The 17,516-nt window shown below is 40.6% G+C and overlaps 1 protein-coding gene across 7 annotated transcripts in view; it reads right to left on the reverse strand.

Annotated features, from left to right (window-relative positions):
* The window catches only part of DAAM (disheveled-associated activator of morphogenesis-like protein), a 107,543-nt gene that overhangs the window by 8,611 nt on the left and 81,416 nt on the right, over window positions 1–17,516 (reverse strand). For 6 of the 7 annotated variants that reach the window (XM_025300990.1, XM_025300991.1, XM_025300988.1 and 3 more), the window contains 5 exons: window positions 3,892–4,200; window positions 2,907–3,131; window positions 2,153–2,750; window positions 1,784–2,058; window positions 1,264–1,596 (listed from right to left, as the gene is read on the reverse strand). In XM_025300990.1, coding sequence (XP_025156775.1) covers window positions 1,264–1,596; window positions 1,784–2,058; window positions 2,153–2,750; window positions 2,907–3,131; window positions 3,892–4,200 — 1,740 coding nt within the window. Of the gene's footprint in view, window positions 1–1,263; window positions 1,597–1,783; window positions 2,059–2,152; window positions 2,751–2,906; window positions 3,132–3,891; window positions 4,201–16,270; window positions 16,347–17,516 lie in introns of those variants that run through there. The other variant, XM_025300987.1, reaches the window with a different exon arrangement.

Below are 17,516 nucleotides of genomic sequence, written 5' to 3' on the forward strand. Positions count from 1 at the left end.
GACGCGCGTGAGTCAAAAGCTCCAGGAGGTCCCCAGGTTCGAATCCATGCAGCACCTTACAGAGTTTTTCCGCAAATGCAATATTGTAAATTAAGTAAACCGGTCAAAAGAGCCAGAATAATCGCCAAATCCCTAATAATGTCCGCCATTTTACTAGTTCCGGCCATAATTTGCTTATGTCAAAAGTCGATCAATTTTTGCCTGTGGGGAGGTATGGCCCGGCAAAACATTCCCCCTCTACTCGACCAACCGGCGCCGGTGGGCGTGGTTTATTGGCGCCGGGAGATCGAGTGGAGGGGGAATGTTTTGACGGGCCATACCTTCCCACATACTACTTTCATAGTACACTTTCTTGACCCCACCAAGTACACAGCAATACCTTTGTATCGTGAGTATTGCGCCTCAAAGTGGATATTGCTTGGTCTGGATTAACTCATGGTTTTTCTTGTTTAAGATTGTCGAAATAGATCCATTTTTCATTCCCAGTAACAATTCGATACAAATAACTTCTTCATTATTATCTGGCAATCAATGAAATGCAAATGTTTAACCGATACGCAATGACATTTTCCGATAATTGATATGGAACCTATTTTCTTTCTTTGCGAATCTTTTCTATATCATGTAAACGTTTAATAACTGTTGTACGATCAAGATTTAATGCTCTGGTAAGTTCTGAAGTGAATCGTGTTGGATTTTCATCTAATAACGCTTGCAAATCTGCATTTTTAAGCTGCTTGGTTATCCCGAACGATCTTTATCGTTAATATTAAAATCACCACTTTTGAATCGTCTGAAACAATATTCACTTGTCTTAATTGCAACATCACCATAAGTTTCTATCAGAATTCTATGACCTTCAGCCGCCGTTTTCTTCCGATTAAAAAACAAAAGCAACGTATTTCGAAAATGCTCTTTAGGAAGCTCCATTTTTAAAATGGTATTAACATGATTTTTATTGCGTCTTAACAAAACTGACATTAGTACCATCTCTTGCAAAACTCTCAAAACTAAATCACACTCCTAATATAACTTACATGTGAATTGTATAAGTAATATAAACACACACCTGTCAATTATCACATCTTGTTAACAAAATTGTGTATGACAAATTACTGAAACTTACATATTAAATAACAAATATATAAGTAAATTATATACTTGATAATAATGCGCAAATAGATAGTGTATGTGGGAGACGATGAATTATCATTATCATTAATAGTCACAAAATGGTAATGTAATAAAAAGTGTAACAGTAACCTTCATTGGCGGAGGTGCCGCCGGCATCATACAAGGAGGTGGCGGAGGTGCTAATGGAGGTGGCGGCGGCGGAGGCGGAGTGGGCTTGGTCTCAACCTTCTCGAGCACCTCGTCTTCCACGATTTTTAAAGTGGCCTTTGCGTCGTCCGGCAGACTCCCCGATGCCACTAGCTGTTCCAGACGCTTCCTCTCGGACTTCTCATTGTTAATCTGTCGCGACAATGTCTCCAGGTTATCTTGCAACTCGGAGATTCTCTGCTTCGTCTCTATGTGCATCGACATCTCCTTCTCGAGGCGCTCCTTGATCCTAGCCAGGCTTGCCTCCATGTCTTCCTGCAAATATTGTACAACGCTCTCTTTCGTGTCGTAAGGTTTGAATGGACAAAATCAGGAATTATCCGCAACTTTGTCCAAAAATCGAAAGGAACTTCACTGAAGGTGAAGTTTTCAAAGAAGAATACGAGACGTAAGATCGGCTGTGTGATTCTCGAAGAACGAATCTATAGATTTCCGATCGTACTTTTTCCTGAGTCCTCAGATCTAACTCCTGCTCCTTCTTCGCCAACCTCGTGGACATGTCCGAGTTTTCGCGCTCTAACTCTTCGGCCTTCTTCCTCGCCGCCACAAGTTCCTCCTCCTTTGCAAGCAAGTGGACAATCTCCTTCACGTTGATCTCGATCGGTGCCATATCAGGGTTTCTTACAGACCCCGTCTCATTGCTTTCGGACTGCAGCACAATCTGCTGCACGATCCGGTCGAACAGCAGCCAATGTTGAGGGTGTGAGCCATAGTCCACTGGAAGAAGAACAACAATATCGACGATAAATTGCGTCATAGTGATCGGGTTGCGATGTAAGGGACTTTCTCCATTTGAGATTCAAGGACTCACGTGGCAACAGGAGACAATGCTCGAGTAGACTGAGAAGGTGAGGATAGGCGGCGGTGTGACTGAGTTTTCGTCGCAGAAGATCAAACATGGCGGTCGCGCTTTTGGTATCCACGTGTTCTTTCTCGAATTTCCTGGCGAGCTCCTTCTCGTCCTCGTTACGTACCATCTCAAAGAAGTCGAGATGCCTATCGAGCGTCTCGTTCTCGTACTTCCTCAGCTTTTCGATAATCGGCTGTATGCCGAGCATCAGCAGCTCGTATCGCAGATGCAGCCGGAACTCGAGCGTCACCTGACCGGGCCCATAGTTGAGTACTGCGTTGATGAACGACATGATCGCCGTCTTCAGGGACAGATTGTCCTTGTAGATGCCGAAGTTCTTGTCGAGGTCGTTGATAATACACTGGAAGCGCGTTCTCTCGGAATGATACTGCTGGAAGTGCAACATGGCCTCGAGGACCTTGCGATGACCGCCTGGCACCAGGCAGACAGCGCCGAGGATCTCCAGCACGGAGATCTTTGTCTTTATGTTCTCAGTCGCCAGCGACTGCGATATCGTGTTGATCGCTGTGGGATGCGCCAACACGTGTGCTCTCCCGTTCTGAAACAGAAGAACGAGACTTTGATGGATTCTCTGAGAATTGATTGGCGCTGGAGAATCTTTAATTAAAACGAAGAAAAGGAGAAAAAGGAGAGGGAAAAGAAAGGAGAATCAAGGTGGTCGCGCTGCGACGTGAGACAGTGTCGCGAGACTCACCGAATTGTTCATTAAGGCTTTCAGGCAACCGATGACGCTGGTGTGGAGGTTGCTGTTGGCCGCCTCGGCATCCATCGTGCCCAGCACTTGCAGCAGAGCGTTCAGGCCATCCAACTCGATGAATCTGAGAACGAAGCTGTGCGGCTGTGTCCTCAGGGCAGTCTTCAGGGCTTCGACTTGGCGCATTTGATTCGACACTTCCTCGCCTTCCTCCGGGAAAGGACTCTGCAACACAATTAGCGGCATGCTAATGAGAAATACTTGAAAGAGAGAGAGAGAGGGAGAGAGAGAGAGGGAGAGAGAGAGAGAGAGAGAGAGAGAGAGAGTGAGAGAGAGAGAGAGAGAGAGAGAGAGAGAGAGAGAGAGAGAGAGAGAGAGAGATTAAGCAAGAAAGGAAATAATCCGATAGAAGAGATAGAAATTCCCACCCTCAATCGATGTTCGTAGTCTTCCGGCAGAGTCGTTAACTAAGCTGCCTTATTACCGCGACTTTTACGAGCAACGGGAGCAATGCGGGAACACGGACAACTCTCCGTAAGGATCGCGAATTGTCCATGGAGCTTACGGAAGCTACAGAGCTCTGTAGCCTGATTCCTCTTACGCTCTTCTCGATCCGATTCTCGATAAGAAAGAGCGAGAGGAAATGCTCATGACCATAATTAGTGGAATGCAAAAATAGAGGAAAGAAATAATAAAGTTCCCCCAGTAAGTGAACATTCATTGCAAACGTCCATCGACATCAAGGACGTACACGTCTCGGATTTGCTCTTTTATGAAAAATTTGCAATTGCTTCCATTCTGTACGGGCCGTTTCTCGCTTTCAACGTGCGTGCATATTTAGAAAAACTCGTCGGACTAGAATTCACTCGAGAGACTAAGGTTAAATACAGCGCGAAGGCAACGAAACAAATCGTGCGTTTGTGTGCATATCCGACAAGTATTTGACAATTACGTACTAGCGTAATAGTCGCTAGTTTGTACTCACACTCGCTATAGTTTTCAACCTGTTGATGTAGTCCTCGGGATCGCCGCTGAGGTCAGTGGTCCGCAGCCCACCGTTGTCAAGAGTTCCATTACCTTTCCGGGAGCAGTAAATCTGCCACTTCTTGTTGGCCGGAAGTGCCAAAACCGCCTGCCGATTCGCCTGGGTCAGGTCGAGCTCGTCGACGAGCTCGAGAAACATTTTGTTCAGCTCATCCTCGGCCGGCATCGGCAGAGTCGGCGTCATCGCTTGTAGCGTGAGCGTGCCCGTGTGCTCCACCACGCAATACGTGATTTCCGGTGGCTCATCATCCTGCGAAAAAGGAGCAAGTCGATCAGTTCAACGTCCTGTCGCGCAGGATATTACAAATCGCCGAGGTAATAGCGAATCGACGGTTGGACGAAGGAGAGAAATGTAGCGGTCACGGCCATTGCGAATGTATGGTACATTTTCTCGCTTTAATCAGGCGGGCGCGCATAGAGTTGCTAACGCGACTTTTCCGCGTTTTCATGTTCTGTGAATCTGCGAAACGTATTATAATTTTTGGATGTAACGTTATTACATGCTATTGCGCGACGTCACCGCAGAAAATTTGCACCAAAGGCGCAAATTTTAATAACGTAGTTGCATCGCAAAGAGCAAGTAGCGCGGAGAGAGTACTTGAAAGTTTGAAAACATTGAAGATAATAATTTCGTATTAAGAGTTTCCATTCGTTTCCATCGTTTTTGAGGTAATATTATTATAAATGACATAATATTTTTAATCAAAATATTTTCCAGCATTATCTACTACTTTTGCCATCTTTCAGGCAAAAGATGGACCACGATAAAAGAAGTCTTTACTCTTAGAATGAATGAAGTTATCAATGAATTGTTACACCCAAAATAAAGTAATTTCAAAACAAGCGGAATCATCTAAATTTTAAAAGATTTTACTCTTATATATAGCTTCAAGAGGATTCCTCTAAAATTAAAAATATGGGAAAATATTATAAATATATTATTCTTAAAGTTAGAGGAATTATATGTTATATGTATGGTGCAAATCTTATTGATTTTAATATAAATTTCCTCTTATATATAGATTACTTAATCTTTTTTTAAGAGGATTATTATTTATTCTTATTGCACTTTATTCTTACTAGTTATACGTTCCTTTATAGAAAAAGGAAAGAAAATTATTGTATGAAACTGTCCAGAAAAAATTCTAGTTAAATCCTTTTTGACTTTCTGCTAAAAAAATAGGAAAAAACATAAATTTGTAATTTTAAGTATCCTAAATGGCATTTAATGTATTGTGCAATGCGATACGATAAATGTATATATGTATGTATTTATGCTGAAATATAGGCTAGTATGTTTTTAAGTCGATTTTCTCTAAAAATTCTTGCGCTTCGTTCATGACGAAACAACATACACTGAATAACGATTTCTCTTATTTTCTCCTTTACTCTATGTTTCTCGACACTGTCCATAAAACAAAAGACAACGGTGACGAGCATCATATGCACAAAGAGTCTCTGTGTGAATAGATGGAAGAGGAAAAACGCCGACAAGATATAATCCTTTTGATGTAAGAGGAAAATTAATTGATACAAAAGGAAATTCTTTTCAAATAAGAGGAAAATAGTTAAAATAATATCTAATAAATTTTAGATGAACGGTTTACTTTAATCACTTTATCGAAAGAGGAATCTTCTTGTTGTCAGAGACTTCGCCTAGAATATAATACTATAGGGAAAATCACTTTACAAATAGAGTACTTTCTTTTGGGTGTTGCACTTCTTCAACAATGCGAAATCGTATACCAGAAAGAGTGTGTTGCATAGAACGAAATAAATGAAAATCCGATGGGGCAATATTTGTAGAATATACCGGGTATGGTAGAACATCCCGTTGCAATTCCATTAAAGTTTCCCGGGTCATCAATGCGATGTGAGGCCTAGCATTGTGACGCAGAAGGATCATTTTGTTTTGTTTTGTCGTAAAATATGGCCGTTTCTCGATCAATTGCTCATTCACCTGCCTAAATTGTCGACTGTATAATTCCGCGATGATAGTCTGAGATGGCTTTAACAACTCATAATACAGTATTTTTTGTACAGAGTGTCCAATTTTAAAGTTTACAATGCTATATTTTGTAAACCGATGATTTTATTGAAAAATGTTTCAAACAAAAGTTGTAAGGTTCAGAGGGGGACATCTGACGGTGACCTTGGCTTGACCCCGGATTATCGTTTGAAGGTCATATAAAGGTCAAGTTTAAAATCCTAAGTGGAATCTCCCATTTTTTATTACATATTCTTATAGCCCTTGTCGAGACGTTTTTAAAACACTACCTACTTTTGTCTTTTGCGTAAGTCATTCTCATGATATGAAGCTTCAAAGTTGACATCGCCGGCATTCGCATTACCGACGTACACCGCAAGGAGGTTGCTCGGTCGGATTTGTATATTATAGTTTACTTTCCTTCGGGAATCACTTCGATGCCACTTTCCCTCATCGATGGATAGGTCGGGATGGTCCAGTTTAGTGGCCATCAAGATCACCCGATCACCTTACTCCTCCGGATTTTTATTTGTAGAGATTTTTTAAAGACGCAGTGTTCCGTCAATCGCCAACAATGCGGCAGAATATGATGGATCGCATCAGAAATGCGTGCCGAGCGGTTCCAGCAAACGTTCTTCTGAAACTCGTCGAAAGTTTCGAAAAGCGAGTTCGAGTGTGTTGAGCTGTCGATGACGGCGTTTTCGAACATCTATGATGAATGAGTTCCCCCTCCCCCACACACACACACACATAAAATCGACCCTTTTTAGGGCCACTATGATGTACAAATCCGACCGAGCAACTTCCCCGCGGTGTACATCGGGTAATGCGAATGCCGGCGATGTGTCAACTTTGAAGCTTCATATCTTGGGAATGGCTTACGCAAAAGACAAAAGTAGGTAGTGTTTAGAAAACGTCTCGATAAGGGCTATAATAATGTGTAATAAAAATGGGGGTTCTATTTAGGATTTTAAAGTTGACCTTTACGTGACCTTCAAACGACAATCCAAAATCAAGCCAAGGTCACCGTCAAATGTATCCCTCTGAACCCTACAACTTTTGTTTGAAACATTTTGCAATAAAATCATCGATTTGCGAAATATAGCACTGTAAACTTTAAAATTGGACACCCTGTATATCCCACCAGATGGACAGGAAGCCCTTATGACCATGTATATTTTGTTTTGGCTGTGACGTGGAAGGTTCTCCGGGATTTACCCATGATCTTTTAAGATTAGGATTTTCATAATAAATCTATTTTTCGTTCCCGATCATAATTCGATATAAAAAAGACTTGTGTTTGTATCTATTAAGCAGCGAAAGGCTAGCTAAATGGCTAGCAATAAGTTCTCGGATAATTCATGGGGAATCCATTTCTCTTTCTTCAGAATTTTCCTCATCTCATGTATGGGTCAAATTAAAATACAATGCTCTAATTAATGTAACTTTTTCGCAAGCTCTCGATTGAATCGAATCTTCTTGCAATAACATTTCCAAGTTATTCGAACTCATCTCTTGCGGTCGTTCGCCACACTCCTTGTCTTTCAAATAAAAGTTGCTACTTTTAAAGCACCGAAACCACTCATGACATGAACTTTCAACTATCGTTCCCTCACCATAAGTTTTGCAAATGGTTCTAGTTTCTTCGGCGACTGTTTTGCGTTGATGAAATAAAAAAAGCGGTAAAAATGCCGAATAGGGGACCCCGCTCATATGACCTTGACCTTGACATATGTTATCAAGGCTACCTTCCTGAGAAACGTGCAAAAGATTTTACTCGTCGCTCGTTGTTTGTTAAAAAGTTATTAGCAAAAAAAGTTTGGTTTATGCGTAAGTTGCAAGTGCGTTTAGCATGGCGCGCTACGCGCGCCGCCTACTTCAGCCCCACCCTGCCCCTCCCCTGTTCTTCTCCCGTCCGTCCCCTACCTCTTCCCCTCCGTGCTAAACGCACTTGCAACTTACTACTTTATCTCTATGGGAAAAAGTTGTGATAAATATGCACATTAGATCAACCCCCTCAAAAGTTCATGACCTTGATATATGTTGTTAAGGACATGTTCCTGAGTGTTATGCAAAAAGTTGCAGCCGTCGCTCATTGTTTATTAAAAAGTTATTAACAAAAAAAATTTGGTATATACATAAGTTGCAAGTGCGTTTAGCACGGCGCGCTACGTGCGCTCCACCTCCACTCCCCACCACATCCCCGCCCCACCCTCATTTCACCTGCCTCTCTTCATCTTCTTCCCATCGTTTGTTTTCAATCACTTTTGGGTAAATATCGGGGAGTGGGGATGGGGCGCATGTAGCGCGCCGTGCTAAACACACTTCCAACTTGCGCGTTTATGAAAATTTTTAGCAATAACTTTTTAACGAACAACGAGCGACGGCTAAAACCTTTTGCACATTACTCAGGAAGGTGTCCTTGACAACATATGTCAAGGTCAAAGTCATAGGAGCGGGGTCCCCATTTGGCATTTTTACCAAAAAAGCATACAATGACAAATATGCGTCTTATCGACTTCCATCTTCATACAAATCAAAATTTTTGTATGAATGAATATAACTTATTATGCATCAGTTTCTACGCAGGTTGATTAATACTACTGTAATCAAAAAATATCCGAACTCCATTTTTAAAAATCAAAATTACAATTCAATCATCAAAATTCTTATAGTTTCCTTCAAAGTAGTCCCCATTGCTTGCAATGCACATATGCCAGCGTTTGATCCAGTCCTGGAAACATCGCTCATACGCGGCAGACGGTATGGCCTTCAATTCACACAGCGATTTTTCTTTGATGTCCTCAATCGATTCGAAACGCTGTCCGCGAAATGGTTTTTTCAGTAGGAGGAACAGGAAAAAGTCGCAGGCCATGTTTGGTGAATATGGTACTTGGAGAACATTCGTTGAGATTTTGGAGAAAATTTTGGAGAAAATTCAGGTTTTTCGGAATCAAACACGATGCGACTCGTTTCACCAGTACATTGGACAAAATGTGCTGGCACAATCCAAATGATATTCCAACTTCATCTGCTATCTCTCGCACAGTCAATTGACGATTTTGGAGCACCAATTCTTTCACTTTCTCAATGTGAGCGTCATCCGTTGATGTTGATGATCTTCCAGAGCGTGGGTCGTCTTCAACGAATCGTCCTTCTTGAAACTTCTTAAACTACTCAAACGTACATGTTTACAATAAAGAATCATCGACATAAGTTTTTTGCAACATTTTGAATGCGCTTGTGAACGAAATTTCGTTCGCAACACAAAATTTCAAACAAATTCTTTGCTCCATATTTTTCGACATCGTAAACATCGCCGTGCACAACAATCTTCACTGACATAAACAACTGCCACTTTCAAACGGCTTGAAAGAACGCCATGATTTTTTCACCAAATGTGAAGGATATGTGTACCAACTTAAGAAAGCAAACGGATTTGATTTACCGTTATCAGTTTACCCGCGATTTAAAAAAAATAAAGTTCGGATACTTTTTGATCACAGTAGTACACATAATCTAACAAAAATATGTCGTAACTTTCATGTAAATAATTTACGATGTCATCTATATGTAAACGATGAAAATTTTTGCATACCCCTTTCTAAAAAAGGCACGTGATCAAATGAATTGAATTTATATCGAAATGTTGAGCCTCTTTTCCCCGATGCTGATTGTTTGTCGCGTCGCGCCTTATTTCACACATTCACTATCGTGCATTTTGACAGTTCGTGATTATTCGTGGTTAAGCTTCACGAGATTTTGCAGCTTTTTGAGTACTGAACTGATTAAAATTTATTTATTCGAACCTCAGTTATTCTTTTATTGTGCAAATGTTATGTTCTTTTTAATATAGTACTGGGAGTACAAATTAGTTCGGTCCGTTTTTTTGTGTTAAAAGATGTATTTATTTCAAAACAAAATGAATGAACAGATCAATTAAAGTATTTTCCATCGCTGGCTACTACTTTCTCCCATTTCTCAGGCAATTTTCGAATTTCATTTCGAAAAAATGACTCGTCTTTTGAGGCGATCCAAGTTTGGAGCCAATTTCCGATATCTGCGAAAGAAGTGAACAGGTGACCTACCAAATCGTGCTGCACCCTTCGGAGCAATCAGTAATAAGAAGGAGCAATGTCCGGAGAATACGGCGGGTGTGGTAAAACATCCCATTTGAGCGTTTCCAAATATTTTTTTACGACTTTTGCGACATGAGGCCGAGCGTTGTCATGAAGAACGCCTTTCAACGTCTCTCGGTTTCAGTTCATAAGGCACTCAATTTCCTTGTTTTTGAATAATTCCCATGTCTCTCAATCGTACGGAAACGGCTTGTTGAGTCACTCCCAATGATTCTGCAAGCTCCTCTTGCGTTTGACTCTGATCTTCTTCGAGTAATGCCTCTAATTCTTTGTCCTCGAATTTTTTTGGCTGTCCAGAGCGAGGCTTGTCTTCGACGCTGAAATCTTCATCCTTGAAACGTCGAAACCATTCCCTACATGATTTATCAGTTGGAGCAGCGTCACCATAAACTTCAACAAGCATTCGATGGGCCTCAGCTGCACTTTTCTTCCAATTAAAGTAGAAAATTAAAACCTCCCGCAAATGCTGCTTGGTTAACACAAAATTCGACATTTTCAACACTGTAAAAAGCAAGATTTTTGTATGAAACTCAAAGCGATATAAACTGAATATTATTGACAGATGTCTAACCTCTCTGAAACCGCCAAAATCGGCAGTCACTATAAACCATTCATAACAGCCGGAGCCATCTTTTGAAAATGGACCGAACTAATTTGTACACCCAATATAAAAGCTAAATAGAGCGCGCGCCTATAGTGTTCTGCTAAATTAGAAATGGACATGGTAGAAAATAACAATATTAGGAGACGCGAACAGCTGAGATATATATCAGCGAGATACATCGTTCACATTAAAGGATATTATTATTCTTATAATATTTATAATACAATATTAAGTGTATAGTTATATTTCACCTTCCTGCAACAACGAGGCGACCCCGTCTGATGAAAAGAAAATAACACGAAAGACATATGAATAACATCTCGCAATCTCATCTAAATCATGTAAATCGGGAAATACGTTTCATACGCATACATACAGACTTTCGGGGAAGCAGATAGCATCTTGCGATCAATAATGCAACCGGCACGCCACTTGCTGCAATTCTTCGCACTGGAATTCGCTTTCGATTAATAAAACACGGCGAGCCCTCCATAGCGACGCGTTCTCCATCGACAGGGTTGAATCGATATCGCGATGACTCGAACGAATTTCTGAGGAAGACGAGGGAAGAGTTACGGCAATCGAGAATATGCAACCAGCTCTTGACCTTATTGTGAGCACAGGTCCGAGCATTGAATCGTCGGGTCTGGAGAGAACGCCGCCAATGACCCGCGTCCATGGCGTACAGTACACGAGGTGGTGCGTGTATGAGTGCCGTAAAAGTTTACACATTCATTCAAAATTCACAGACGCACAAATAATCATACGGAATCAAAAGTGAAGGAAATTTAAAGGTAAAACTTTAGAATAGAGCCTTTTCCGAATTTTGATATTTATTTGCTACTTTCATAGTAAAAATCTTTGTTGTGACTCCGACAATGATAATCAATCAGGGGAGCCCGAAAAAAATGTTACCCACTTATTTTTTTAGCAACTTTTTTGATAAATATTCAGAAGTACTATTATACCAAAAACTACGTTTTCTTGTTCAGTAATTTACAAAACTAGGTGTAAAAAACATGTTTACAAAGTTTTACATATATATTAAGGGAGGGGGGAGGAGAACTAAGATCTTTATTGGAAAAAACATGAAAATTTTATTCCATATGTTTAAAATTTTAAATATCGATTTTATACTGATTAAATACCGTTCACAGTTGTTGCTCGAATCTTTCGCCTTACTAAACAGGTGAGTCTACGATATATTAAATGGATACTGAAAAAATTAGCAAGACCCCTACGCAAAGTAGGACGTATCATAAATTACAAGCAAAATAAAGCAGAGTATTATTCACAATCATGCTCTGCTTCAATCAAAAGCACAAATTTATATTATAAAGTCTAAATTGTAGCGGAGAATAGTTTATGTCTTTGGTTTATTAAAGTTCATTGAGTTTTTCATACTTTTACTCGATAGTTTAAATTTGGTGCATTTTTCCTTCAGAGTTATATAAGATCCGAAAAAACTTGAAAAAATAGGTCGGTAACATTTTTTTCGGGCTCCCGACATTAATTATCATTGTCGTAGTCACAACAAAGATTTTTATCCAGCAAATAGGAAAAATATATCAAAATTCGGAAAAGGCCCTATTCTAAAGTTTTACCAATTTAAAAAAAGGCCGTGAAGAATCATTGCGGACGCGATGCGATTTATCTCGTCATGTGTCAATTTTTCTTTGATTTTTAATTTTTCTAAATTATCATTTCTATCATTTCTAACTCGATGAAATTCGCTAGCTTGGACATCCGCAGAATTTTTCAACAAATCTACAAACGTACTGGATTGATTAACTTATCGACTTTTGGAAATTTCAAAATCATCAAATTAACAAAAGTCAGAGCGCTATCGTAATAATATATTCTTGAGACAAAGTAAATTAAAAAAATCCAGTACCATTTTTTCTTCCGATAAACAGCGAGATATCGTAAGTTCAATATTAAAAATGTTTTCTTTAAATATCTTAAGAAATATTAAGCAAATAAAAAAATGTTTCAGGCAAAAATTATTAAAATTAATTGATAGAAAAAGATAATATAACAAAAAATTAGGGTTTCCGATTAAGAAAAGTAATGATGAATGAATATCTCGAAAGTGGCGCCATTTATAAACAAAATGATATAGTTGTTTTATGTCTCCCTTGAAACCATATAACTTTTGTCTAAAATATTCTTTTCTAAAATGCTTAGTTTTCGAGATATTTAACCGTCTCTACTTAGTTTTTATACTTTATATAACTTGTATAACAGTATTTTTTATACCTTGTATATATACATATAATAATATTATACGTTCGATCGTTTGAGTTTACGGAAGAAAACTGATATAATTTCGAAGCGATCGGCTTTCGATGCCGTCGCGCAGACAATGGAGCGGTAATAGGACCGTGACGATCGGAGATGGGGGACACATTGTGTCCCCCATTCGCAGCTTCGAAATCATACCGATTTCGATCCTCTTCACCTCGATCTATCGCCACGGCTGTACGCGCGTTCCTGTTTCGCCCTACTCACAGACCGTGCCGGAGCCAGTCAAGAACCAGCAGCAGCACCAACAGCGGCAAAGGTCAGAAGACCGGCTTTGGCGCTGAATTCCTGAGGTACTTTCACACGTGACTAGGAAATTACCTATTCACGTACCGGCCGTCGATTTATTCCTTGCAAACATCATCCCCGACGATTGCCGGTGCTAAGAGGTCGCGCACGTATATGCGCGCAGGAATGTTCGGACGAATCCGCCAACGTTTCGTTATCCTGAATGAATTTTCTATTTTTTCTTTTTTCTTCAAAAGTTTTATCGAAAATCAGCAGCGTTACTTACGATGCATCTGCGTAAGAAACCGCAAACGGCAATCATAATGTACTCGTCAACAAATGTTGCACGAGGAAATATACAAAAAGAATAAACAATTTAACATTTTGTGCGACATAATGCCAGATAATACCAAACTGGATGTATTCGAGACGTTCTAAGATGTTCACTTTTTGAGTAAATGATTTGAATCTGGTCCCCAGACAATAGAAGATCAGTTACACGAATCGAGTTTTCTTTTATTCTGTGCACATCTGTACAACCTGTACATCTGTAATTGGTACATTTTAATATTCGAGACTCGATATTTAAACGGTATCCATCAAAACCAGAGGAGAATCATTAAAAATTGCCAGACAATTGGGATTGTTTATAAAAATTCCAAATTTCCGATTCATTTATACAGAGTGTCCGCGATCTTTTGGAAGTGAAAAATTGTGAAGATTAATCGGATCAAATTGAAAAGGAAAGTCAAGTATCATTTTGCAAAAATCGCAATAATTATTAAATTATTGATGACTGAAAATGACAATACCTAGAGTTTCTTTTAATTGATAACTTGAAAATTTGCGTACACATTTGCAAAATAGTAAAAGACTTTTTTGTTCAGAATGACCTAATCCATAATTATATGACGGCTATTGTGTCTAGCGATATTGAAAATAATTATTGATTATTAGATAAATCGATTCTAATCTATAGTCCACTATTGCACTTATGTTTGCACTATATTGCTATCCTCCTGATAGATTGTATTTCTCAACAAATAAGCCAATATCCTCGTATAAAAATTGGCCGTTATCTTCATTATTATTCCCCTTATAAGAGTTTAATTTGGATAAATATATAATTTCGTAACTAAATACTTTGTGTTATTCTAAACAAAATCAAATTTTTGTATCAGTTTAGCGGAAGGCCACATTACCACCTTATTCTCTCGCCGACCCATTATGTTGCATTGCCACATTTTTATAAATAACATCTGAAGATTAATCAGATCAAACTGAGAAGGAAAGTCTAGTACTATTTTACAAAAATCGTAATAGTTATTAAGTTATTAATAATTGAATCTGACCACATCTAGAGGCTGTTTTAATTGATAACTTGAAAATTTGCGTACTTATTTGCAAAATGGTAAAAATCTTTTTTGTTTAAAATAACCTAATCTATAATTATGTTACGACTATTGTGCCTAGCGACAGGTTCAAGATTCAGAGTTCAAAGTTCAATGTATTCATATCTATCGCTAAAACACAATAGTCGTCATATACTTAGTTAATTAAAAGAGCCTCTGGATGTAGTCATTTTCAATTATTGATAATTTTGGCAATTTTTTCAGAATGATACATGACTTTTTTCTCAGTTCGATCCGATCAATCTTCATCAATTTTTCGTTTCCAAACGATCCCGGACACCTTGTATGCATAACAAACATTGAATTTCTATCGCGGCATCGCGCAGCTCTTGATTCGTGGCGCTTGGTCGTGTGCAGAGAACGTGGAGAAATGAGGGAATTTTTGCAAAGGTGGGGCCAAAGATCACAGACGGTAAACTTTGTACGGCGAGTGTTCCCGCGGCGTTCGCGCGGCGCGGAAAAAAGCGATCCATGAGAAATCTGCTTATCTACCATGCTGGGTATGAGAATTGGGTAACGCGAGATGGGAGAATCGCGGTTGGTCAACGCGTATTATCGCTCTTGAGAGGCTCGTTCTCGGGAGAGTCACGTTTGAGATCCCAGGAAGAATTTTACACGCGGTTGTACGCTCGCACTCGTGTGTCGCATTGGAGAGACTGGTGCGTGCGTGCGTGCGTGCACGTGACCGCCGCGATGCCGAAGCGCGCCGTACGTCGTCAAACGTGACACGCGACCGGCAAGCACGTGAGCGGCGAGCGCGGCGAGAAAAAAGGGTTAAAAACAGGTCGCGCCGGTCCGCGGACGGCCGCCAGGCGTTAACGATGATTTATCTTGCTCGCTAGAGCAGCGGGAACGGGCCTCCCGTGCCCGCGCGAAAAATCCCCCCCCCCGTCTGGTAACTGCGAACGTAACGAGCAACGGGCGGCCAACATCGGCGATATTTCGCGATATAACGCAGAGACCCGCGTGATCAACCTTCGCGTCGCGACGCTGATGAAATCGGCTAATGACACGGAATGCGCAGGTGCGCCAATTGCGCGAGCGAGCGTGCCGCACGTGCGGCGGCGATATTTCTCGTCTTCTATTCGCGTCTTGAACGTATCGCGTATTGTCTACGAAGAAGAAAAATTGTAATTTTCACTTCTACCTGAGGATGAGTCGAGTGTCGGTAGGCGCGGGAGATTTGACGCTCCGATACTTGCTATCGCGCTCGGGAAACTTTGATTGTTATCATATTCGATGCTAGTGCTTATTGGGAAAAGTGCCCAATCGAGACGATTTTTTCTTTTTTCTTGATTGACGCGATCTACATTGCGTCAGACGGAAAAACAAATAAAATGGCCTCATGCTCCTCTCTTTAAAAAAGAAGAAAGAAAGGAAATCTCCGCGACCACGGTCAGTGACAAGTGCACGAAACGGACCTCCGTCTCTCTATCGAGTCACCGTCACAGATAAAAATTCCTTCGAGCCGGTTATCGCGCTTCCGCAACATCAGCATAAATCCATAAATTACAATCACAGGTGGTCGGGTGTGACTATCGGCTAAACTCGCGGTTCACGATAAATCCGTGGTATTCAGACTCACGCTACACAAACTCACACTATATTAGAACAACGCAAAAGTGCGCGTTGCACGTCACAATTACCGTAACTTGCGCGCCGTTCGACGTGCGGCCGGTTTTGATAGCGTTTGATACGCAACTCGGCTCAGCTTGACTCGCTGCGGTTGCGTCAGGTAATAATAAAACGAATCGATGTCTCGAAGGGGCGTCGACGCAAGCGGCTGCGTTTAGGTGCAGCACTTTGTAAGCCCGTTGGAAGAGACGCATTGCTCGCATCGCCTGGCGTTTGCGCGCGGAGATGTTGGTGATCCGCAGATGTCGACGGTCCGCGGGCGCGTAGTAGAAGAAGCCTTCATTGTTATCCCGCGAAAATCACGCCGTCACGCCGACAAATGAAACAGATGGGTGATAGACGAGAGAAATGACGCGCGGATTACGCGACGCCGCTGCCGCGCGGGAGACTTCTGACTTTGGACGTTGCGAATCGAAGTGGCCGTCCACGCATTCTACCCCTCGATGCATTCTTTTCGTCTCGCGGAAGTTATTTCTATCGAGATCGCACGGCGAGCGAATCTGCGCAGTGAGAGATCCTCGGCTTCACTCCGAAGCGCGCGTTCATCAATTTCGCAAGCTCGACAGAGAGCCGTTCAATTTCCCGTCAAAGTCGCGGACTAATCTCGCAATAATTGAATCTGACTAACGTACAGACGTATGATAACACTTCGAAGGAGATGCGAACCAAGTTCGCGATGCTCGCCAACTGTTCGCCAGCTACCAATGTATAATACATTTCCAGCGCGTATTTTTCTTGTATTAGGAAGTTAAATTTGTATTAGGAAGTTAGTTCTGGTCCTTAGCAATAGATGGCTTTAGTAATAAATTAGTACGAATGTTAAAATCTGGCAACACTAAAAGATTTGGCATTTCTCTATGACATATGACAGTTTGTGCGCTATTGTTATTTACAGTTTCGTTGTTTATACACGTCTAAAATAGATCGTACAAAATTGCATTTTCGACGTTCATTACTTTTTTTGTTTGATTCAAAAAAATCGGCAACTGAAGCTCATGAAATGCTCGTTACAACTTATGGTGATCAAACTCTATTGTATTCCAACTGTAAATTTTGGTAAGTTTCAATGATTCAAAAGCGGTGATTTCGATTTGAATGACAAAGAACGTATTGGTCAACCAAAAAAATTCGAAGATTCTAAATTGCAAGCATTATTGAATAAAAACACCACTCAAACGGAAAAACAATTGGCTGAACAACTCAACATCGACAAATCAACAATTTCTAAACGCCTACACGCCATGGGAAAAATTCAAA

This window comes from Harpegnathos saltator, unplaced genomic scaffold (genome assembly GCF_003227715.2).
Source record: "Harpegnathos saltator strain DR-91 unplaced genomic scaffold, Hsal_v8.6 scaffold397, whole genome shotgun sequence".
Lineage (NCBI taxonomy): Eukaryota > Metazoa > Arthropoda > Insecta > Hymenoptera > Formicidae > Harpegnathos > Harpegnathos saltator.